Source organism: Anabrus simplex, chromosome 1, assembly GCF_040414725.1.
Source record: "Anabrus simplex isolate iqAnaSimp1 chromosome 1, ASM4041472v1, whole genome shotgun sequence".
In the NCBI taxonomy this organism is placed as follows: domain Eukaryota; kingdom Metazoa; phylum Arthropoda; class Insecta; order Orthoptera; family Tettigoniidae; genus Anabrus; species Anabrus simplex.
The window spans coordinates 1,431,810,843-1,431,837,977 of record NC_090265.1 but is presented as its reverse complement, the minus strand read 5'-3'; the positions used below and the strand labels follow the sequence as shown (position 1 = coordinate 1,431,837,977).

The window sequence follows — 27,135 nt, the reverse complement described above, 5'->3', positions numbered from 1 at the left end:
AAGACCTCTCATGGAAAAATTATACTTACTTAGATCTGTCTAGTAGAGTTCCTCTTAGAGAATTCCTCTTAGAGTTAGAGAATTGAAATTTGTATTAAGGCTGCGTAAATGGTATCCCTTCAGAAGGTTTGTAGCCAGGTAGATGGTATTATTATTATTATTATTATTATTGTTGTTGTTGTTGTTGTTGTTCTCCTTCGTGCAGGAGAATGGAAAACCACAGAAAACCATTCTCAGGACAGCCGACAGTTGGGACCAGCCCCTCTCCGTCTCCCGAATGCAGAGACGTAGAGCGGTGGCCACTCCTCCTCTACTCGGTTGGCTGGTCGGAGTGCAGAGCTGTTTGACAACGGAGCGGCCATGGCCGCTTGTGGTCCGAGACCCACTCTGCATCCGCCAACCTCTATGATAATAATGCTGTAAACTTTTGGCTAATCGGTGGTTCTATAATGTGTATTTTCAACATTTTTCGTTATTCAAGGGCCGTGCCCCCTTGCTTATGTGACCACTGAAAACATGGCAGATGTTCGTTCAATTAGCTCCAGCCAGGCAGCACTTCTAGCTCGTTGAGTAAAGCTTGCTAGAACGTAACTGTGATAGTGCCATCTGTTGACAGTCACAGAATGAACTACAGTTTTGCCATCTGTTGTCAGTTACTGGAAATTATTGGAACTTCTTTCTGAAGCCAAGAGGAAGCTTCATCCGTATAATGAAAAATTCATATTAAAGTGACTGAGAAGAAGCTAGCAGTAGAAATACATAATCTGTTTACTGTTTTTCTCATTTTAATGTATGTATGTTCTTCCCTAAGTCCTGTTTCCTGATATGGGCTCCTTATTTTAAGATACATCAAAATTGGTATCCCAACTATCTTTAAGTGATCATTTCACCATAAATCTTTCATATAGGTTGCATGTAGTTTTATTGTTAAATTGGCCCTGTTTCATAAAACATCTTTCACTAATATTATTAGTAAGAAACCAATAATATTAACTAATAATATTAGTATTATGTTTCATAAAATTATTAGCTAATAATATTAGTTATTAATTTATGAGTCAAAATTATTAGTAGATGTTCCTAATAATATTAGTAAATTGTTTCATAGACAACATGACTAATAAAAGTTACTCATATTATTAGGATTATTTCCATGAGTATATTTTGACTGATAATTCATATTCATGTTTGTGGGTTACTGTAGTCACGTCCTAGTTCGTGAACCATGGGCAACGGCTGAGTGGCCTAGTAAGTGGTCCTGAGAGTCGGGATACCAGTTGCTATGGAATGGGAGTGGGCACCTCAGACATATTCTGAGTCGTGGCCCGCCTTGTGCTCAGGCGGCTAGGACTATACAATTCACCGGTGGTCCATAACCCGTTAGAGGAGAGATCCTCACTTGGACTATGTGCAAGTAGGGCAGCATCCTGCTTCATGAATTTACCGAGCTCAGAACACTTTAAGCAAGCCTCGGACCTATGGGAGTAATGGAGTCCCACTCGCATTTGACAGGCGAGGGACTCCTTGAAACAACTTGGCGAACGAAATGGAATTCGATGGGGAGCTATCAATATTAATGGGGCTTATGGAAGAAAGAAGGTAGAACTGGCTGAGCCAGCAAAGAGGATGCATCTGGATGTGCTAGGAGTAAGTGATATTCGGGTAAGGGGAGATAATGAGGAAGAGATAGGAGATTACAAAGTGTACTTGACGGGTGTTAGAAAGGGAAGGGCAGAGTCTGGGGTAGGGCTCTTTATCAGGAATACCACTGCACGCAACATAGTTTCTGTTAGGCACGTAAATGAGCGAATGATGTGGGTAGATTTGTCAGTGGGAGGAATTAGGACAAGAATTGTGTCCGTATATTCACCATGTGAGGGTGCAGATGAAGATGAAGTTGACAAGTTTTATGAAGCATTGAGTGACATCGTGGTCAGGGTCAACAGCAAGGATAGTATAGTGCTGATGGGCGATTTCAATGCAAGAGTTGGGAATAGAACTGAAGGATACAAAAGGGTGATTGGTAAATGTGGGGAAGATATGGAAGCTAATGGGAATGGGAAGCGTTTGCTGGACTTCTGTGCTAGTATGGGTTTAGCTGTTACGAATACATTCTTCAAGCATAAGGCTATTCACCGCTACACATGGGAGGCTAGGGGTACCAGATCCATAATAGACTATATCTTAACAGACTTTCAATTCAGGAAATCTGTTAGGAATGTACGAGTTTTTCGTGGATTTTTCGATGATACAGACCACTATCTGATCTGTAGTGAACTAAGTATCTCTAGGTCTAGGGTAGAGAAAGTGAAATCTGTCTGCAAACGAATAAGGGTAGAATGTCTCCAGGACGAGGAAATTAGACGGAAGTACATGGATATGATTAGTGTAAAGTTTCGAACAGTAGACAGTAAGCAGGTTCAGGATATAGAAAGTGAATGGGTGGCATACAGGGATGCTGTAATTGAAACAGCAAGGGAATGCCTAGGAACAACTGTGTGTAAAGATGGGAAAAGGCGAACATCTTGGTGGAATGATGAAGGGAGAGCAGCCTGTAAACGTAAAAAGAAGGCTTATCAGAAATGGCTCCAAACAAGGGCCAAGGCAGACAGGGATTGGTACATAGATGAAAGAAACAGAGCGAAACAAATAGTTGTTGAATCCAAAAAGAAGTCGTGGGAAGATTTCGGTAATAACCTGGAAAGGCTAGGTCAAGCAGCAGGGAAACCTTTCTGGACAGTAATACAGAATCTTAGAAAGGGAGGGAAAAAGGAAATGAAGTGTTTTGAGTAATTCAGGTGAACTCATAATAGATCCCCGGGAATCACTGGAGAGGTGGAGGGAATATTTTGAACATCTTCTCAATGTGAAAGGAAATCATCATGGTGGTGATGCAAACAGCCAAGCTCATGGGGAGGAGGAAAATGATGTTGATGAAATTATGCTTGAGGAAGTGGAAAGGATAGTAAATAAACTCCATTGTCATAAGGCAGCAGGAATAGATGAAATTAGACCTGAAATGGTGAAGTACAGTGGGAAGGCAGGGATGAAATGGCTTCATAGATTAGTAAAATTAGCGTAGAGTGTTAGTAAGGTACCTTCAGATTGGACAAAAGCAGTAATTGCACCTATCCATAAGTAAGGGAACAGGAAGGATTGCAACAACTATCGAGGTATCTCATGGATTAGTATACCAGGCAAAGTATTCACTGGCATCCTGGAAGGGAGGGTGCGATCAGTTGTTGAGAGGAAGTTGAATGAAAACCAGTGTGGTTTCAGACCACAGAGAGGCTGTCAGGATCAGATTTTCAGTATGCGCCAGGTAATTGAAAAATGCTACGAGAGGAATAGGCAGTTGTGTTTATGTTTCGTAGATCTAGAGAAAGCATATGACAGGGTACCGAGGGAAAAGATGTTCGCCATACTGGGGGACTATGGAATTAAAGGTAGATTATTAAAATCAATCAAAGGCATTTATGTTGACATTTGGGCTTCAGTGAGAATTGATGGTGGAATGAGTTCCTGGTTCAGGGTACTTACAGGAGTTAGACAAGGCTGTAATCTTTCACCTTAGCTGTTTGTAGTTTACATGGATCATCTGCTGAAAGGTATAAAATGGCAGGGAGGGATTCAGTTAGGTAGAAATGTAGTAAGCAGTTTGGCCTATACTGACGACTTGGTCTTAATGGCAGACTGTGCCGAAAGCCTGCAGTCTAATATCTTGGAACTTGAAAATAGGTGCAATGAGTATGGTATAAAAATTAGCCTCTCGAAGACTAAATTGATGTCAGTAGGTAAGAAATTCAACAGAATCGAATGTCAGATTGGTGATACAAAGCTAGAACAGGTCGATAATTTCAGGTATTTAGGTTGTGTGTTCTCCCAGGATGGTAATATAGTAAGAGAGATTGAATCAAGGTGTAGTAAAGCAAATGCAGTGAGCTCGCAGTTGCGATCAGCAGTATTCTGTAAGAAGGAAGTCAGCTCCCAGACAAAACTATCTTTACATCGGTCTGTTTTCAGACCAACTTTGCTTTACGGGAGCGAAAGCTGGGTGGACTCAGGATATCTTATTCATAAGTTAGAAGTAACAGACATGAAAGTAGCGAGAATGATTGCTGGTACAAACAGGTGGGAACAATGGCAGGAGGGTACTCGGAATGAGGAGATAAAGGCTAATTTAGGAATGAACTCGATGGATGAAGCTGTACGCATAAACCAGCTTCGGTGGTGGGGTCATGTGAGGCGAATGGAGGAGGATAGGTTACCTAGGAGAATAATGGACTCTGTTATGGAGGGTAAGAGAAGTAGAGGGAGGCCAAGACGACGATGGTCAGACTCTGTTTCTAACGATTTAAAGATATTAGGTATAGAACTAAATGAGGCCACAACACTAGTTGCAAATCGACGATTGTGGCGACGTTTAGTAAATTCTCAGAGGCTTGCAGACTGAACGCTGAAAGGCATAACAGTCTATAATGATAATGTATGTAATGTATGTATGTATTCATATTATTAGTGAAACCAAAGTGAGCGGTATTTTAATATTTTGGCATAAAATCATGAAGATCACTGAAATGGTCGACTCTGATTCAAATAGTGTTACGTCAAAAACAGCCTGTACTGGAATATAACAAACATATTAATACAATGGGAGATTTAGGTTAGATTACAGAACTACTGAGTATTTGCTTGATAGGATTGGTAATAGAACGTTCCACTTTAAGGAATGAAGCATAACCTTAAAATAGCAGCTTCGCATTGCACTCCACACAGTATCATTGTGTTTCTCTAGTGCAGTTCTGCTCGGACACTCCAGGTATCCTTTAAAATCTTGGCTTATATCACAAATAAACCAAGATGATGCTGGTGATGTTTATTGTTTTAAGGGAAAGTAGGCTACAACTAGGCAACCATCATCTATAATAACACTAATCAGATAGAAAAATGGAAAGGATCCAACATTTTGAAAAATGAAGGTATTGGCTAAAGAAAGAGAAGGGCCGCAATGGGCGTGAAAATGAAAGACTCTCTCAGCCTCGCAACCTAATACTGTCAGGGTCGGAAAAGAACAAGAGTTGAACAAGGGAGGTTAGAAGTGTAGATGAAAATGAGCCTGGCAGAAGTAAGTTAAACAATGGCAGGACTCATCTCAGTGCCCCTTGTTCACCAACACACGCTCCCAAGTTGAGAGCCCTGGGACCCCTTTTAGTCGCCTCTTACAACAGGCAGGGGATACCGTGGCTGTTATCCAGCCGCCCCCACCAATAGGGCGTAGTAAACAAAGATTTTGCAAGTCCATCTCAGTGATTTTTAAGAGCACATGAAATAAAAAAGTAAATGGAACAAGGAGTGTTATAGTGTGCGAAAGGCTGCGAATAGTTGACACTTTAACTCAATCACTTTCTGCAAAGTAACTTTCTTCTCCCGCATTATTTTCACTTCTTTTATCCATTTTCACACGTATCTAATTCATAACAATGAAAATATCAAGTGAGCCTTTTGAACATGTGGATTAATAGTCGGTTGTAGTCAAGCATTAGCCTACTGCGAGGAACAAACCCAAACCAAGAACATATGCAACAGACCGATTCTAGCCTCCATTTGTATCAGCTGACTAATGAACTAATATTATTAGTGAAGATATTTTATTAGTCATGTGTAAATCTTTATGAAACAGAGTTTGGTTAACTAATAATTATTTTTATGAGTTCTAATATTATTAGCTAATATTATTAGTTAGTTTTATGAAACAGGGCCCAGGGAATACAATCTATGTATGAGGCTTGCTTATTCTTCTAACCTTCCATAGTATGTGTTTATTTTATGGTAAATAGTATAAATGGCATAAAGTAATTTTTTTTTTACTTTTTTTTTTTTTTATCAAGTTTTTCTATTATTAAAGTTAGGATCTAAGATTGACAACTCTTTTTTTTTTTTTTGTATCGAACTATCATCTGATAATCAGTATTATTGTTTTTATTTCTGGTTTCTAGGATCTACTGGCTTTACACAATGGGGCTTGGGCCAACAATGATGCTGATAAAAGGATGCCATCAACATCAGAAGGTAAGAGATAATAGAATGCTTTTACAGTCATCCCGCCTACTGTACATCCCAAAATTGTATTATCTCTCTCTGTCAAACTGTCTCTTAATTTTGTAGCTCTTTCTTCTATGATAATCTTCCCCCATGACACAACAGCCCCATTGGGCCTTGGCATACCAAGCAACCGCTGCTCAACCCAAAGGCCTGCAAATTATAAATTGTCGTCTGGTCGGCACAACAAATCCTCTCGGCTGTTATTCTTGGATTTCTAGACTGGGGCCACTATATCACCAACATAGGTTGCATTTATGTTTTTACAGACAGAGCAACCTATGTTAGTTCAACAACTTTTACCAGTGACAAAGTGTATTATGAGCCTAGGATTTTGCTAGCAATTTTAATCTTAGGTGCAGAAAAGCGGCTGAAGATGCCTATAAAAGTTAGGTGAAACATGTCCTGCAATTAGATATTGTAATAGTATACATGTAATTAATAAACATCACATGAAAGTATTGAAAAGGTGGACTCTCAAGAGACATTATTTCATAAAAACATGCCACTTAGTCGAGCAACTTGTCTCCTTTCTCCTGAGTCTTCTGAGCCCATGCATTTTCATAATGCTACTATGTTGTTGGAAATCACCCAGAACAAATCGAGCTGCTTTTCTTTGGATTTTTCCAGTACTCGAATCAAGTAATCCTGATGAGGGTCCCATACACTAGAACCATCCTCTGGTTGGGGTCTTACCAGAGACTTATATGCCCTCTCCTTTACATCTTTAATAATAATCATCATTCATCATTCCTTAATCATCATCATCATCATCATCAAGTCCTTCCAGCAAGCTGGGTAGGATATTTAAGAACAATGTGCCTCCATTTATTATGATCTTGGTATGCTTCTTTTCTCTCCAGGGCATCCAATGTTTCTCCTCTCTTCTCTGGGTCTTCTCTTATCTGGTTTAACCACCTTTTCCTAGAGCATCCAATTGATCTTTATCCCGCAGCAATCTTTTCAAAATACTTCCATGGTGTTCGTATCACCTGCATCCGCTTAACATGTCCTAGCCACTTCAGCCTTTCAACACTCAGCCTTTCTTCCATAGCGAGGCTGTTTACGGGTGTGGGTCTGTATCTACTGTAGCTTCAAGGGAGGAAGTCGAGAAATTCGTGTAACCAAATTTTGAGTAATAGAGATATAAATACATGTGAAGAATAGGACAAATGGCTGAGGTACTGAAAATTCGAGTAACGGAGATTTGAGATATCGAGGTTCGACTGTAGTTACAAGAAGGAATAAAGTCTAACACAGACAACTGAAGTGAAATTTCTGAGAAGAAGTTAGACATGCTACATGAAATAGAATAAATCATGCAGAAAATCAAGTGAAGAAGTCGAGAAAGTTGAACAGGGTAGTTTAAACATATGATATAAATGAATCCCAAAACAAACTTTGGAACAGATTAAAGGAAAAAGAGCCCAAGGAGCATCCAGACATCCAGACAGTAGGAAGACTTGGACCAGAACATGTTGATGGAAGTAAAGGAATGGAAAGATAGAATGAAAGTGATACATTACTTAATTAGCAGAAGAAAATTTGAGAACACTTTGTTGCTTCCTCTATTTAACATACAGTAAATTAAAGCCTTTGGAAGTGACAAGTGTACCAGAACCTTGTACAGTATGGTACATATTCAAATTAATTGTGAGACATTACACAACGCAACTCTACACGGGCCGGGTCATATTCAAATCAAGCTCGGGACTACGTCATACGAGCAAGATGCTAGCTGAAGGTTTGCCAAGCTGTACCGCTGACATCAGGTCCCGAGCACGTGCTCACAGCAACGTCGCCCAGTAGAACATTCTAGAAGGATTTTTATATCTCGGCAACCAGAAGAGATGGCGACAATTGGAATAAAAGTGTATTGCAGCCCACATTTTACAGCAGCTAAACTTCCTCAACTATGTGGAACTTGAGTCGAGTCAGTGTAACTTTAAGATTCAAAGACAAACATTTACAAAGTAGCATAACTGCTCCTAAGTTAGAAAAGACTGTAGGGAGAAGAAAATTATTTATTTTACTCTCAAAAATATACTTTAAAAATTGGTGACAGTTTAACTTCTATTCCTATTGCATCAAGAAAGACTTTACTTAATAATACCTATTAAATTTCATTATTGCAAAGGTGATTTATGGCATCAAGAAAAGACATTTCTTCAGGATTGAATGCCTAAAATTTATATTCCAGTTGTTTTTTTGAAAATTAATATCCTTTTACAAGCTTGGCAGATGCAAGGAAAGGAAGATACTTTATTTTCTTGTGAATAAAGCTAGCCTATTTAAATTAATTATTAATTAATTAATTAATTATTCGAAGCAGAATTCCCTCTCTGTACCTGCTCCAATTAAGTACCGTACACTCCCTGTGTTCATCTCATGATCATTAACTTTTACTGGTACACAAGACAATAATTTTTTCTCGTATATTGGCTGACTTGATTTATTGCAAGAGACTTACTATGAGCAAATTATCACAAGATAGCAGGTTCAAACCTGGCAGAGGTAGTCGGATTTTTGAAGGACGGAAAAAAGTCCATTTGACACTCCATGTCGTACGATGACGGCATGTAAAAGATCTCTGGCGACACATTTGGTGTTTACCCAACAAAATTCATTAAATCTCAGCCATAGACGCCCAAGAGAGTTTCAGTTTACTCGGTCTGCCATCTAGTGGGCCTAGAGTAAAACGAAACGTTGAAATTGACGAGCAGACAGCCAGATGGCGTCAAATTGAAATGTCTGCACATGGTAGCTGAGGCCATACGATTATTATTATTATTATTATTATTATTATTATTATTATTATTATTATTATTATTATTATTATTATTATTATTATCACAAAAATAATTTATTCTATTATCACCACCTATTCAATACAAGCCACGTGCTAAGGTTGCCTACAGGCTGATGATGCCCTTAACAAAGGGTGAAACATGTCTGTGAGAAGTGTATATAGTATTATGTAGATTTCACTCACGTAGCACGTGGCTTGTATTGAGTACATGATGATGATAATAGAATAAATTATTTTTGTGATAATTTGCTTATAACTTGATTTAGTTGTCATTTAGTTGATAATCCAATTTTTCAATTTCATATTATCCACGGTCTTGAATATTAGGCTATTTGACAAGAAGAGGAGATCATTTTTAGAGTTGTGCTGCTTTGTAATTTATTACGATGTAATTTTTTATTTTTCTCCCTTTTACAGTTGGCCAGGAGAAGATTGTGAGAGCTTTTGCAGAGATAATGAAGAACATGTCTCGCATGAAGACATATGTTCGCCCAGCCATGTGTAAACCCTATGGTAAACAGTCGGAAGCCTTGCAAAAAAGTATGTGCATTTTTGCTAATCTTATTCCTATCTGTTTTCAAATGGTGGCTCTATTTCTAGTTTATGTATGAAATGAACTGCTTTTCATTTATCTTTCATCAGGGTTTCATAGACCATTAGGCTCTTTGTGATGTAGATCCTGTGTTATCAGTCTCTCATCATTACTTTTTGTTAGATTCAAATCTTGGTGACTGCATGTGGAATTTGTGGTGGACAATGTGGAGATGCAACAGGTTATTATTGGATTCTCCAATTTCCTCTGCCACTTTAACTCCAGGAAAGCTACAAATGTTTAGGAAGGGAAGAGGATGCATAGAACAGATATTTATACTGAAACAACTGATAGAACATAGGGCCTTAAAGAACAAAAAAACGGTGGCAACCTTTGTAGATTTCACTAAGGCATATGACTCCATCGACAGACAAACTCTTGGAAGAATCCTGAAGAACAGAGGATTAGATGGCACTACACATGAACTCATAATGGAAATTCTATCAGACACAAAGGCAAGGGTGAGATTCAGAGGAGTACTCTCTGAAGAATTTGATATCAACACTGGTGTCAAACAAGGAGATGGATTATCACCAATGTTGTTCAACATAGCTCTGGATGAAGTCATCAGACAGTGGAGAACAATGAATGAGACAATGGGAATACCAAAGACGCATGTTGGGGACAAAAAGGACAATAGGGCCCAAGTAGATTGTCTAGCCTTTGCGGACGACATAGCTATAGTAAGTGAGACAGAAGAAGATGCAAAGACACAACTCAACAACTTAAGCAATATAGCCGGAAGGGTAGGACTGAGGATCGCCTACAACAAGACAAAGACATTGAATACCACTGAGGATTGGACAACACCGGAAGGCACCGTGCAAAAGGTGGACAAATTCAAGTACCTAGGAGAATTTATAACAGGAAGGAATAGGAGTAATGAGGGAATAACAGAGAGGATAAAGAAGATGCGATCAGCCTTCTGTATGACCAGAGATATATACAATAAAAAGAATATATCTACAGACGCAAAGATCAGACATTACAAGGCAACGGTGAGAAATGCTGTATTATATGCTGCTGAGACAATAGCACTAGGAAGAAATGGTGCGGAACAACTAGAGAAAGAAGAGAGAAAAATATTGAGGAAAATACTAGGCCCTAAGAGAGGAGGTGAGAGATGGATGAGGAGACCCAGGGAAGAACTATACCGGAACATGAGGACAATCTCAGAAGAAATCAGACTGAAAAGAGCACGGTTTGCGGGACATGTAATCAGGATGAATATGGATAGAATGACGAAAAGAGTATGGGAAACAACAGCGAGGACACGAGGAAAGACAGGAACCAAGTGGGTAGTTGAACTCCGGAAAGATTGGTCAGAATTGGGGATCAAGGTGGAAGAAAAGGAAAATTGGAAAAGCAAGTACATACCGACTAATATGCCAGAGATCAATGATAGGGATGGATACAGGAAAAGGATTGAGAGTCACCAGTGGAGTAGACAAGAGAAGAGGATACTGAATATCTCGGAAGAAGAGCGGGAGAGAAGAAGAGAAAGGATGAAGAGGTTCTGGGAGGAGAAGAAGAAAATGCAATCCGTGAAGGAGCTGTCCGTGGTCCTACAGAGGCCGTAACGCAAGAAGAAGAAGAAGAATGTAGACCTCACCAAATGGCATATTCTTATTCCTCAGATTATTCAAAAGGCATGCTTTCCAGTTTTTCTGAGGTAAATTTGTGAATTGCATGGGTTTCTTCACTTTGGTACATGTGTCATAATGCTCAGTTGTACTTGCCAGGTATTTCAATTATTGGTGTTACGTGTATGTTTTTTATTTAATCAGTAGGACAGCGATCAATTGAATTAAAACTTTTCAACATTATTAAAACAGTCTTGATCGGATGTGGTTCACTTCTGAGGAAGCCGAACAAAGTCTTCTTAAAAATTTTTGTTTTGCCGTTATTTGTCTCTTTCACAAGGAATAAACTGAAAAAAATACTGTATTAAGATATAAAAAATATGAATTCTCTCATGAAGTATTTTCATTTAAAAAAGAAAAGAATCTCTTTTTTTTTTTTGTTCATTGAAAGTTTACAAAATACTGTTACAGTTTCTGAAAATGATTACAAGTCCTTTTTCTTTGAAAATTGTTTGGGGCTCCTTACTAAGTATCTACATTTTTGGAGAAATTAATGGTTATATATTGTATGCGCATTAAAATTAGTAGTATCGTTGGAAATAACATGCACTCACTGACAAAAATACACGCACTGGGAAGTAATTGTTGGTTTGCTGTAAACCTTGGCATACAGTCACATCTCAGACAGATAGTAAAATGATTAGTTGAACAGTTTTTCCACCAGAGGCTGTGAACCCCCTCTCATCTATGGCCTATAAAAGGGTTCTCACTGGCTACTGAAGAATAGTGGACTGTTGTTCCTGGTTGCTTAAACCTCATCAACCATTCAATGCAGTCAAAGAGAATTTACCTGTTAACAGAGTTTGACAGGGGACACATTACATCAAATACAGTAGAGACAATACACGACACTTCCGGATTTAGCTTTGTTAAAATGGGGAACAAGTCGCTAGTGGCGCTCCTAGTGGCTTGACCTGAAAATTTGCACTAAATTCAAATATCAATGGAAATGTATATACGGAAATGGATAAATAAATTACGTCTAAAAAGAAAGTGTTACTAAGATATTAACTTCAAAGTTGCTAAAGCAATTCTGGATAAATGAATGAAGAATTATTTAACAGGTTATTATTTAAAGACTGAAATTAGACATATAATCAAGATGTGAAATGGACTGCTGTGAAAGGGCTTGATCTTTCATTTATGCATTACTTTTTTAGCTTTAGAATTCCTGCCTGAACGTTCACGGCTAGATTTTTCTTTTTTCTCATTTAAGAGCATTGTATCATCATATTAAAACACCTGTCAACAAAAATATCGGCACATTCCTTACACACATGATTCAATGAATTTACATTTAAGAGCTGGACAATTTTCCTTTCAACTTGAAGCGTACTAACTGAAAGAAAATCTATAAATTCAGCCTCAAAAACATTCAAACTTTCCCCATAAGCAATACTTGCCATAATGCCATTACATTAAGGTAAAGCAAATTTACGTCATCATATTGTTTCAACAAAATATGTACATTTCTTAAATCACCCATATTTTCTTCAGTGCTTGACAATGCATTACGGCATTCCAAATGGGGTAACTTGGAACACAACCAGCCACACTCATATGCATATGTATTTTCCTGAATTAACTCAAACCCACAGATCACACCTACAATAACACATCAGTATTGAAGGTTAACTGCTGCACTATACAATAAAATATGCGTATTATATTTTAAGCCAGTTAAAATATGGGTCGATCAAGTCAGAAGATTATGAAGCACTATAAAAATCTCTTTGTCACTGGAAGAATATATATGCAAACACACTATTATTTACATTTTCTTGTTGCGAGGGAAACAGAAGAAAGACCATGCATTCTTCTCTACTTCATAGTTACTGCAGCCAAACACAGCACATACCTTTCCCCTCATGTTGAGAGGAGATATCAAGTAATGACACACGCTACTATTTAATTATGTGAACTCACTGAAAACGAATAAATAACACCAATAACTTTACATGCAATTACACATGCTCTTATGACAGAATCAGTAGTTCTCAGGTCAATCCGCTAGAGAGAGCTGTCCCTCGATATCTCGCTGAGTGTCGCGTATTGTCTCTACTGTATTTGATTACACATAATGTAAGTCATGTTTTGCCTCTGTTGTCAACTTTGAACAGTTTCTTATTCACATAAAGAAAAGGTTTATTCTTCGAAATAAAATTACATGTTTTGTCCCTTTTGGGGACGTCTTCAGCCTCACAATGTACGAAAATTAAAAGGTAAAGATACAAGCATATCTAAAAATATTAAAATATATGTCCTAATTAAAAATTGTGATAATCTATTTAAGTGGTTTTTTCATTGTGTTTCATTGAAGCACATTTGGCAACATGTAATCAAAATTCTTCACTTATAAGCTTGCCATTTAGTGAACTGTGATAAAGTCCTATGTTTTCTAGAATCGATGAGTTACTAATGAAACGGTGAAAGACTAATCAATGTACAGTCTTGGTTTGTTCCTACTGTTTATAGTAAAGTACGTTCTCTTGATGAATAAACCAATTTTTATAGACAGGGGCAACTCGTCTCATATTACATTGTTGATAGGTGAATTGCCAGGCTTGGTTATGAGAAAATCTTGTGTAATAATAGTAATCTGGAACAAAAAGTAAAATGTTTGGGGAAATAGTTGCTTGTGTGAAAAAAAATAATATAACTATGAAGCACATTTGAGCACTTCCTTGCCGGTCAATTCTTGCCTTGGCTTGCCTTTGTGTGGCCTTGGGCTGTACTGACTGTAGTTTGTTTGACAGAAGTAGCAGTCAAGTAAGTGTTCAAATGTGCTTCATAGTTATATAGCTATATTATTCTTTTTCACACTCAAGTAAACAGTAGGAACAAAACCAAGACTGTACATCAATTATTCTTGCACAGTTTTACTAGTAACTCATTGATTCTATAAAACATAAGACTTTATCATAGTTCACTCAACGAAAAGCTTACAAGTGAAGAATTTTGTTGCATGTTGCCAAGTGTGGTTTAATGAAACACAATGAAAAACATTTAAATAGATTATCATAGATTGTAATTTTTATTTTTAGATAAGCTTGTATCTTTACCTTTTAACTTTCGTACATTGTGAGGCTGAAGATGTCCCCAAGAGGGATGAAACATGTTCCTCTAATTTTATTTTAAAGAATAAACTTTTGAGTATTGTAAAGGTGGAACTTTTTCTTGATAAGGGAACACGTTATCGGAATGTACAAGGCCATGGTCGTATTGGCGAATCACCAGCTGATGAGAGGCTGATATAACAGTTCAATCAATCAGTCAAGGTAAATTTGTAAATTTCATGCATTGGTTTTTTCAGTTCAGTACATTCATCATAGAGCCCAATTGCATTGGGCTAGTATTTCAATTAATGGTGATCATGCATGTTTCTTTATTTCATCAATTTCATCAGTTGAATTCAAACTTATCAACAGTAGTGGAAGCAGAGCGAAGTCTTTGTGAAACTTTGATGTTTTCCTGTAATTTATTACCTTCACAAGGCATAAACTGAAAAGATATTGTGTATATTATGGAGATATTAATCCACTCATCCAAGCATTTTCATGTAAGAAGTTCTTTTACATAACAGTAAATCTACCAATAAAAGACTGGCATATTTGAACACCTTCAGATACCACTGGACTGAACCGGGATCAAATCTGCGAGTTTGAACTCGGAAAGCCAGCGCTTTACCATCTGAGCCACGCACCTTGGCAAAAGAGAGAGAGAAGTCTATATAATAACTGCCACCTGGGCGACTGCCCTAAATGCAGATCAGGATTGATTGATTGATTGATTGATTGATTGATTGATTGATTGATTGATTGATTGATATCATCCTCTCATCATTCTTGTACATAAGATTCAGATCTTGGTGACTACAATTGTAATTTATACTGGAAAATTTTGAGATGAAACAGGTTTTTATTAGATTTTCCAGTTTTTTCTGCCACTTTAATTCCGTAAAGCTACAAATAATTTACTGTTAGCCCAGAAGTGTAGACCTCGCCAACTGGCATATTTTTATTCCCTGGGTTGTTCAAGTTATTTGGTAAACTACAGAATGACCTGTCTGGGATTGAAAATGGAATTTCTCACACTAGGAGATTCAAAATTTGCAAGTCCTTACAAAACCACATCTAAATATTTCATAAACCCATTTTTTAAATTTTTTAAAAGTAATAATCTGCCTGACACTGGTGACCACAAATGTCAAGAATACTATAACATCATTACAAATTAATAACCTACAGCAGGTATGAATATGGCAAAAAAAATGGTGATTTGCATTAACATAGGAATGTTTTGTTCAGAAGGAAGTCATATTTTCCAGTGTTGACTCAGTCAATTGTAACTTTAAATCTTTTCAGTCTGTCAAACACACAGGTTCAATAAATAATATAACACTATAACATACCTGTAAAATAGTGTGTATATATTTTTATTGAACTTGTGTATTTGACAGACTGAAATACTTTTAAGTTACAACATGAGAATGAGTTTTAATGATGTTTCATTATCCTGATTAATCTATTTTCTGTTTAATTTCTGTTAGTGATACATTCTTGGCTCGTGATGGAGTTTGGTTGTTATTTATTTAAGGGCAGCCTTATGGCAGATATTGTAAAATGGTCTTGCATATCTGTATGACGTTAGGTGAGCCAGAAGGTCCTGAAGATAATTTATATATATAAAGTAAAAATTTTAGCCAAAGTTTGAAGGAATTCAATTTGTCATAAGTAGTGGAAGTTAGTTATTTGGTATCACTAGGGTTTCCTTGGTAGTATATTCAGCTGTATAATTATTATGGTTCATTATTTTCCATCTATTTCATTATTACAAACATAATACTTCTGTTGATATAATCTTTCCATTTGCTCATTTCTTCATATAATATTAGTTAAAGGTATTGTGCTTATTTTAGTTTTCATATATTTTTAAAAATATATTTCTATTTTGTTTCATCAGCTTTGGTAGATACAATCCAGTTGGTGCAATCTCTCCGGTCCTTCCTTCCACCACCTCATATTGCTGTCAGCAGTTGGAAGAATGAAGATAAGCACAGGTGATATAAACTCTTCTATTCTTATCATAATTCAAACACTTCTTTCAGCTCTACTGTGTTACTGTTCTACAAGTTCATCATGTGTCATTTGAGCATTTAGAGTGGAATTTACTCAGAAATATACATGTTATGGAAAATTATCATAGTCTTTAAAACTAAAATTACTACACAGAAAGGTAACGTGTTTTACTGTTCGCTAAATTTATTAAACAACTATTTACAGTTATTTACAAGCTCACTCGTGCTTTGAGTTTTCCACTCGACATAGTCTTTTACACACACACACACATACACACACACACACACACACACACAGCCTTCTGACACGTTGAATTCCAGCCTCCAAACGGCCTCTCCCAGTGCAAAATTGTTCCTAGAGCAGTTCACGTCACGACTAATAAGACACTCTGAACTCTGTATAACCATGCGACATACTTGCTCCACACCAAAATGACTCATCGTGGACTTGCAACCCTCTCGTGACTGCATATTTTCACTCACAATGACTCATTAAAGACTAGCTGGCATTCGCTGGCTGCGTTTTGTATATAGGCCCACAGAAGATTCTCGTAGTTTCCATTTCCAGATTGTTCTGGGCACATCCTTCATTGTCGGTCAGCTTCCAGCTTCTTTTAAGAACTCCCTTAATGTGAGCCTCAACAATTGACTGGCGGTATTGCTTTGCTTGCTGCTGTACTATCATTGTTGCTTCTCGCTAGCATTGTAGACTTCGGCCAACTTCCTGCACTCTCAGTCTTCATTGTCTCAATATTATTGCAGTAGTCTCGGTGTCTGTTCACACTTTGAGTGCTGATTAGTGATATAAGAGTTTTCTGGTGCAAGTTTTGGCAAGATCTGGTTAGTTTCTATCATCAGCCATAGATCAGTGTGACAGTCTATTTCCCATGCTCCTGGTAAAAGGAGAGAACTAATGATGAATTAAAAGAATTAGATTAAGTGTATAATATACATTTGTTATTAACCATAATTCATTAACTTGATTAAATAAAACATGTATTACACTCTGCAACATTTATATAATTACACATTAAATGCACAATATTGGCCATTGTGTTGCAGATGCACTGGGTAATGATAAGTCATATCGTCCCTCATCTTATCTTCCTCAGAGGCACCCAAGCATACAGTCTCTTATCTCCACTGCCACCTAATTACTGGGTGGGTAACCTTCAAATGACTACACTGAAGGGTGATGACATCTGAGCCCTTCATGTAGTAGCAAGCAACTAGGGTAGGACCAGCGAAGGCTAGGCTGAAACACCATTTTTTATAGCAAAGTAAGAATTATGAAGCAAACATCTAGGTACCCACACTCAGATCATCTGGTTTGCCAGTTACCAATTACAGTATCATCTAATTTTATCTTCTTCAATTCAAGAAGTAATTTTGAGGTAAACATGGTTAATAGAGCAGGATATAACATTGAGAACAAAGTACAGGTAGTGGGTGAGGAGAGCGAAGAGGGAAGCAGTAGAGAAATATGTAGTTAATAACATGCAAAGATTAAACTGTACTGTATTGATAAGTTGTACTATTCAGACCATAACAGTCTCATTTTCATGGATGATCTGACATTGCAAACCACAAGAAAGTGAACAACATGTTGAAGCATGAAGTTATGTATGATTATTTCACAAATCAAATTTGAGAAGTACCATCCTGTGAAAATTAATCTGAATGCAATAATAACGTACACATTTGATGGGTGTTTTTGTACTTATTCCTCTACAACATATCTTTAATTTATCTGAATAGGTTTTATGTCCTCCTTTCTGTTTTACAAGTTACATTACATAATCTGTTATAGACCTTTCCTGTGCATTTCTTCTCTTAGAAGGTGGTTGCTTTTAGGTATGCAAGCTTTTCTTTCACCTATTTGAAGTGTACAAAGAACAATCAGTCTCGTGCAGATCCACTTCCCTGTCACCCAATTTGCAAGCCAAGGCCCTAATGGTGAGCCATTAGCTGGTGTAGTTTTATTTTTTCCTGCCTGTCTGGCTGAGGTTCAAATAGCCATTACCAAACTTGACACCCAAACAGGGGACCAGCGGCTACAGGCAGAGGAGTCCTGCCTTTGGAGGCCAGATGAAGCCTATGAATAGGAAATGACACATAAATTTACCAGAAAGGAGAACATAGTCAGCAGTTTACATGGCGGAAGAGGACCCCATTCTCAATGGCAGATAAAATGGAAGAACTTTCTCCTGTCAGTAACGTCTGTACTTCAGAGAAGTGATTGCAAAAGGCGTCTGTACTCCTGAGGAGCAGCTGAAGTTACACCTGGCAGTGGGTATAAAATGCTTCTGGGAGTTACACTATAAATTGAGGATAATTATGTCCACCTTTTCAATACAAATACAATGTGACGTCATTAACACATCACAAATTTATTACTTTTTAAAACATTGGGACCGGTTTCGGCATTATTTGTATGCCATCATCAGCCATAGGAAACTTTGTGACAAGGCTTAAGTACAATATTAACATAACATAAAACATAACCCCACCGTAATAATAGCCTATGAATGATATGGTACTTCTAAATTTGCCTCGGGAAAGGTTAGGGCGTACCCTTTAAGCGACACGCAGTTCCTTGGGTACTTGGAGAACTGTGAAGAATGGGAAACTATAGAGCGTTCCAACCTTAAATTGCAGTACAACAGTAATGGGATAATTCCATCTCTTTCCTTCTCCCATGTTTTGAGGGTAGCGCTGTCCTACTCTAATGCAGCGGGTTTGCCAAATATCCGTAAATCAAAATGTTATCGGTTAAAATGGGTGAATATCGTGTTGTGTATAGAATTTCAAGGCGCATTTGATGCTGTTAACCAAAAAAATGTAAAAAAAAAAAATTTAATGTGAAAATGGTAATATAATGGAAAGTTACGCCAAATGCAAAATCTTCATTGCATAGAACTTATCATGTCATAACTCCTATTTTATATTCATTATTTTCCTAATTTTTTCACTTCTGGTAAAGAAACATTTCAGCTCGATGTAAATAAGTTTATTTTTGAATTTAAATCACAACAAAATGCAGTATATGCGTTTATATTCAGTCATGTTCAGGGAATTTTATGTACAGGCACGAAAAAGTCAATCTTCATAAAAGGAAAGAAAAATTCCACCTAATCAATACATTTATTTTCTTGTAAAGTATTACAATCTAGGACCGGTTTCGACCCTTCATAGGTCATCCTCAGCTATATCAGAATCACATTTGCATTACTATCTTATACCTCTGAAAGACCTTCATGATGTATTGTTTCATAATTTTCAGTGAAAACATTTTTAGAACTAAATCACTATTCCTTTCAGGCTAATAAGAGCATACGAAATTCCATAGATTTTTGCAACAAAACAAAGAACTTTAAGTTAGATAAATATCATTCCATAGCCTCCTATGATGTAACAAATATGTATCCAAATATCCCCACTGACAAAACCTTAAACATAATCAGAACTAATCTCAAAACATATAGTAAATTAAGCACATTGGAAATTGAGGAATTTATGATATTACTCAAATTTGCAGTCAATAACAATTTCTTTAAATTTCACGATACAATTTATCAACAAACAGGTCTACCTATGGGATCACCCGCCTCCGGGATAATAGCAGATATATACTTAGACTACTTAGAACATACTGCATTTAGTAAAATTGAAGGAATATCTTTCTGGTGCAGATTTGTGGATGATGTATTCGTCATCATCGACAACAGAACAACCAACGAAAATGCAATATTGGATAAAATAAATGCCATAGATACATGTATACAATTCACCAAGGAATCTGAGAGTAACGGTCAACTAAATTACCTAGATCTAACGGTTACTAGACACGAAAAACATCTCACCTTCAAAATTTACCGGAAACCTACACATACAATAAACACCATAAAAATGGATTCTAATCACCCTAATCCACATAAAAAAGCAGCATATCAAAGTATGATTTATAGAGCGTTTAATATACCGATGTCAAAAGCAGATCTCAAAGATGAACTACAACTAATTCACGAAATAGCTCAAAAAAATGGTTATAGAAAAGAAATGGTTAATTCCATCATTCGTAAGTTCAAATCACGACCCAACACCACTCTGACGAAAACAGATCAACCCAGAAAAAATTACGCAACTTTCACTTTCAATAATACGGGCGTATATTCACTAACCAATGTTCTGAGGAAGCATAACATTAAAATAGCATTTAAGACTACACAAAATAATAGGCATGTCATATATAATGGCAAATCAGTAAATAGTAGTAACAAATATCTTCAATCAGGAATCTACCGAATGGAATGTAACAACTGTTTAACAAGTTATGTGGGGCGTACAGGCAGGAATTTCACGACTAGATATAATGAGCACGTAAACGCAATTAGGCATAATCATTTCTCGGCAATAGGGCAACATATGCATGAATATAAGCACAATTTTACGGACATAAATAACGATTTAAAAATATTAAATGTAGAACCTAAAGGTCCTTTGCTTAATATAAGTGAAGAATTATATATAACACTAGATCAGTATGCAAATCCTAATTATAACATAAATGAGTTATCTGAAAAAACTAATATTTTGTTCAATAAAATCGTCCCTATCTTAAAAAACGACTACGTCAAAATAGTCAACAGACGACGTCATACACAAGCTACGGCGCAGACAGCGAACCTCAGTGACTCCGCCCATACACACATAACAACCTCCCCTACTTATCCCTCCGCCCCTCTCACAACAGACAACACTAGAACCATCAGTACGAGGTACATTACTCGTCAAACGGCCAAGAAACTTGCATTTCAAACATCCAGCAGTAAGTAAATTAATTCAGGCTTTACAAATTCATACAATATTACACTTCTATTGAAATCTAACTCACATCATTCATTTTGGCTTACAGACTTTACCAGCCTTAAAAAAGGGAAAGGAACCACCACAGTCTTACGGCATTTGATGGGAGAAAACCCCAGAAGTTAGGCCAGAACTGAATCACACATATATTCCATAATTTAACACGTATCAAGCTTATATTGATCCATTTCACAGTTATAGGAATGTGCTGTTATTTACAAATGGAACCTATAAAGATCAACATTCGACATATATAAAAAAAGGCAAATTATGGAAATATAATGCAAGAATCAAGGCCAACACGTTTCAGTGTCATTAAACACACTGACTATATTACTAGACATTCAAGTGTTTTTTAAAATTTCTGTAGTAAATGATAAGCATTCAATTTAATAGACATTTATGCTTTATACAATACATAATCAACATAATATGAAACTTGTAATTTTATGCAAGAAGGAACTGACATTTAATCATTAGGTTTAAAAGCCAACCATACACGGCATATTTAAACATTATCAATATCTGATGTTATATAAGACAAATTGTTATATTATTTTACCAAATAACAACGCAAGATCCAAGCAATAAGTATTTTAGACTTTAAAGTACAATTATTAGACTTTAAAGTACATTAGTGTGTTTATGTAAAAATATTTTATAGAGGTCAACACGCATTTATATTTTGCCTAAAATAATATCACTCCAGCAATAAGGTATAAAGATGTAACATGATATTTTATTATAATTATCACGCAAGCTTTATTTATCAAATTTTACTGATAGTCTATTCATGATTGTACATAAGTATAAAAGGGTTTCGATTCAACAGAATAAGCAATACCTAAGATAGATGCTTAATCAACCCAAGGATGCATTCTGTCAGCCCAAGGGCATGTATATAATAGACAAAGTTTTGTAATTTTAATTTTTAATTTTAACACAACGCTTAGAAATTTGTAAGTTTTTTAGATAAGTTTTCACTGAAAATTATGAAACAATACATCATGAAGGTCTTTCTGAGGTATAAGATAGTAATGCAAATGTGATTCTGATATAGCTGAGGATGACCTATGAAGGGTCGAAACCGGTCCTAGATTGTAATACTTTACAAGAAAATAAATGTATTGATTAGGTGGAATTTTTCTTTCCTTTTATGAAGATTGGTAAATGTCAATACGGAAAATGAAATTCATAAATGAAGACGAAAAAGTCAGTCGCTGGCCAGCGTCTTTCCTATTGAATTTGCATGGGGGGTCAAAGCGAGGCAAATGGTCTTCAGATATGGAAGTTATTTTTAAAACAATCCCGAAGTTATTATCTTGCTTAGTTCTTAATTTGTGACGGGAAGAATATCTCCTTGAATTTTGGTTTCGCGCGTGACTTGGCTGGCTGACTGGCTGGCTGGCTGTCTGGCTGGCTGAAGTACCGGTAGTGATCTCCCAAACATGCGCTTTTAACATTTCCAGACAGTCGCATGCAGTGCAGTGCTCATTTCGTCAGTAGTATGTATAATAGTGATTAAATACATATCAGTGACATATGTACAATTCTTGAGGGAAAGTGTATTTCGTTTATGTGGTTCGTGAGTTCGTGCTCGTGCGTGGAGATCTAATTTCGAAGAAAAAGTGCAGAAGGATCGTGGCGTGGTTAAAGCAAAACAAACGGTCTTCGGAATTGGAAGTTATTTTTAAAACATACCTCAAGTCCTTATCTCGTTAGCTCTTAATTTATGACAGGGAGAACGTCTCGTTTGTTTACGTTTCACGAGTGACTCGGCTGGCTGAGCTGTTAAATATACTGACAGCAGTGTGCAGTGGTGTTCATTTAATCAGTATTATAAGATTGATTAAATAAAGATCAGTGATATATATATTTAATGGCGTGTGGCCACCGAAGAGGCCGAGTGCAGGTCTTTCGAGTTGACTACGCATAGGCGACCTGCGCGTCAATAAGAATGTGGCCCTACCTGTGATGAATTCTAATGCTGAAGACGGCACACACCCAGCCGAGCCATTGGAATTAACCAATGAAGGTTAAAATCCCCGACCTGGCCGGGAATTGAACCCGGGGCCCTATGGACCAAAGGCCAGTACGCTAACCATTTAGCCATGGAGCCGGACAAGATCAGATCTTGAGGACAAGTGGATTGTGTTTGTTGTGTTTATGTAGTCTATGTAGTTGTCAGTTCGTGGTCGTGCTGGGGGTTCTTAGTTCGAAGAAAAAGTGCAGAAGGATGTACAATGGATCGTCAAATTAGAAAGAAACATTCCGTAGGTAAACTCAGGGAAAAAGAATGCAATATTATGAGTGTCCTGGATTATTTTTTAAAGACTATTGAATATGAGCAGCGCAGTCAGTGAAACAGCTAAAGCTACAGGTTGTTCCAAAAGAACAATCTACGCTATAAGGAAGGAACACACACATGGTCCTTTGCGAACTCCGGCCAAAAATGCAAAAAAGAGAAGGACGGCAGAAAAATGCAAGGAAAATTAAATATGATGAAATTGTGCGAAGTGGAGTGCGTCGGGTGGTTCACTCTCTTTTATTTGCTAACATAAAATACCACTGACACTGAACATGATTCTGAGTCGGGTAAATGGAGAAGATTCTTTGCCACGATTTTCCGTTGTATCGCTTTTTACATGATATAGGCTTCCGTTATTTAAGATGGGGTAATAAAGCAGCTTTCATTGAAACCGATGAAATTATTAGTTGGAGGCACAGATATCTCAGGGAGATAAAACGTTTGAGGGCACAAAATAAAGCTATAATTTTCACAGATGAATCGTGGGTAAATATTGGGCAGACAGTGACGAAAGAATGGAAGGATACGACAGTGAAAAGTGCACGGCAGGCCGCCATTGAAGGGGTGAGTTCGGGACTTATGCCACCGAAAAGCCGAGGACCGCGATTCGCTTTAGTCCACGTGGGTAATTTTTTTTTACGTCGCGCCGACACAGATAGGTCTTATGGCGACGATACACGTGGGTAATGAACATGGTTTTGTTCCAAATGCTGAACTAACATTTTTATGCCATAAAAACATACGGGTAAATTACGTGAACGAAGTAAAGAAAAATGAAAGAGATTTCTAGAAAGCAGACGAATTGCAGGACGATGTCGACGATGAAAAGTTTTTAATACGACTTTCTTCATCGTCCGGATCATCCTCAAGTTCATCTCCCGAACCAGGTTCATTCAAAGCGGGAACACCAGGCCTTGCAGAAATGATAGAAGGTGTACGTCCAATGTCTGAGAGCAACGCCAGTGATTAAGGTGTGCTGTATTTATGTTATCATCCTACAAATATTAATTTATGAATGAATGAACTTAAAATTACAAAATTACAAACTAACAATGTGGAACTGTGACGCCCTGTTTGAGTTACACTCGAGCATGATCTTCACGAGTCGATTTCGCAACAGCGCGCTCCATCTACGCTGTACTGCAATTTAAGGTTGGAACTCTCTATAGTAACCAACATCATAAAGGTGGGCTCAATCAACCTTATGTCCCTGACATGGAAGGCTGAAGAAGTGGTGGATTTTATGGAGAAAGAGGGTATAGAAATGATGGGTTTGAACAAAGTTAAATGGAAAGGGATGGGAAAAAGGAGAATGAGGAAAGAATATACACAATACTGGAGTGGTGGCCAAGAGGTAAAAAATGGAGTGGACTTGATAATTTCAAAACAGCTGGAGGAGTATGTGGTATGTGGATATGGTAGAGTACATCAATGACGGGATAATAAAAATTAGACTGAGAATGAGGAGCGAAGTGAAGGACTTCATACAACTGTAAGCACCATAGACAGGGAACAAAGAGGAGGATATTGAAGAATTCTTGGAGAAACTAGAAAAGGAGATAACTGATGTGGAAGTGATTATAATGGGAGACATAAATGCATAGGTGGGAAATGAAAGACAAGGAAAGGAAACAGTAATAGGGCCATATGAATATGGGAAAAGGAATGAAGAAGGAGGGAAACAACAAGTTTTTGAGATAAATGGAATGATTATGGGCAACACATGGTTTTGGAATAAAAACAGCAGGAAAATTACAAGGTATGGCTGGGGTGACATAAGAATAAAATTTATTACTTTCTGGTGACAAGGAGAAATCACAGACAGTTGATGAATATAACAGCTTTATCAGGAGAAGCATTCAGTGGAGACCATAGAGGTGTGATAGCAAAAATGAGAGTGAGGAAAATGGAAAAATTAAAGGAGATAAGAAATAGCAAAATAAAAATGTGGAAATTAAAAGATAAGAATGTACAGGAAGAATTTCTGGAGGGACTGAAACAACAAATTCCAGTTACGGAAGTAGGAAATATAAAAGATGAATTGTTCAACTTCAAAAGGGCATTTGTAAGTGAGGCAGAGTGTGTCTATGGCAGAACATGGACGAGAGTGAAAAGCAAGGAGACACTGTGGTAGAATGAGAAGGTGAGAGAAGCAGTGAAAGAAAATAAGAAAGCATGGCAAGAATGGAATAGTGATATTTTTTTTAAAAAAAAAGCAAAAGAAAATATCTTGATAATAAAAGGAAATGTTAGATATTGGTAAGAGAAGAAGATGGAAACAGGTAGAGCTGGCAGTAAAAGAACACTGTATGGAATTACACAAAGGAATGGGAAAGAAAGAGTTTATACAAAGCTGATGAAAGAGGAAGGTGGAGAGTTGATGACATATCCAGAAGAAATAAAGAGAAGATAGAAGGAGTATTTTGATAAACTACTGAATGTGAAAAATTGTGCAGAGGAAACGGTAGTAATATGTTGTGATGACTCAGTGATAGAAGATGATATAACATTGTTAGTGGTGAACGTAGCAGTCCATAAAATGTTAACGGGGAAGGCATTGGGATGCATGAAATTAGTACGCAAATGATAAAGGCTGTTGGACTACAATAGGTGTATAGATTGCTACAGTGCAGATGGAAGCAGAAATGTTTGTCGTAACACTGGGGAAAGGGAATAATAATACCAGTCTTTAAGAAGGTGGACAAACAAGTGTGAAACAGCAATAGAGGAATAACACTCATATCGCAAGTGGCAAAAATACTGGAAAGGATATTAGTGAAGAGAATGAGAAAAGGGTAGGCAGAGATTTGCAAGAGGAAGAGTATGGCTTTAGAAGTGAACCCAATCTTCAGCATGAGGCAGTTAATGGAAAAGAATTGGTAATAATATAAGGTTCTTCTCATTACATTCATAGATCTAACAACCAGGCATACAATAGTGTTCCCAAGGAGGGGATTTAGGAAACCATGGTCAAAAATAGACTGGATACACAAACTATAGAAATGCTACAAGCAGTGTACAGTAACTGCATCAGCAGTGTATAGACTCCGATTGGAAAGACGGAATGGTTTAGAAATGAAACTGGGCCAAGACAGGGGAGTGTGCTATCGATTATCAATGAAATTCTAAAGTAGACAAAAGAAGCATATGGAAAAAGGGAGATGAAATTATTACTATTTGCAGACAGTATTGTGGTCTGGAGAATGAACAGGAAAGAAGTACAAGAACAACTTGATGTACTGAATGAGAAAATTGAAAAGTATGGTATGAAAATTAGTGCAGAGAAAAGCAAGACCATGGTGATGTCAAGAGGAATAAGCAAGGGAAAGCCAGTGTGTAAATTGATGGTCAAAGCCTTGAAAGTGTTGGCAGTTTCAAATACCTAGGGGAGTGAATTATTGCAGAATACAAGGCTGGACATGGAGGTTAATAAGAGAGTGCAACAGGGCAATGCATTCTCCCACAGTGTAAGAAAACTTGTCTGGAATAAGGAAATACCAAGGAAGCGTAAAAAGATAATGTACAAAATATATTATGCACCCACATTGACTGGACAGTGACCAGTAGGGAGGAAAGTAGAATTCAAGCCAGCAAATTGAAATACCTGAAATATGATAGGAAAGACAAAGAAAGACAGATTGAGAAAAGAAAATATGAGAAAGGACGCCAGAATGGAAAACCTAATTGAGAGAATTGGTAGGAGTAAACTGAAATGGTTTGGACATGTAACGAGTATGGAGG

General features: G+C 37.1%; 1 protein-coding gene across 3 annotated transcripts in view; it reads left to right on the top strand.

The window, feature by feature from the left end:
- Positions 1–27,135, top strand: part of LOC136879194 (uncharacterized) — a 180,607-nt gene that overhangs the window by 135,709 nt on the left and 17,763 nt on the right. For all 3 annotated transcript variants that reach the window (XM_067152972.2, XM_067152992.2, XM_067152983.2), the window contains exons 6-8: positions 5,997–6,069; positions 9,326–9,448; positions 16,106–16,202. In XM_067152972.2, the coding sequence (XP_067009073.1) occupies positions 5,997–6,069; positions 9,326–9,448; positions 16,106–16,202 (293 nt within the window). The remainder of the gene's footprint in view (positions 1–5,996; positions 6,070–9,325; positions 9,449–16,105; positions 16,203–27,135) is intronic.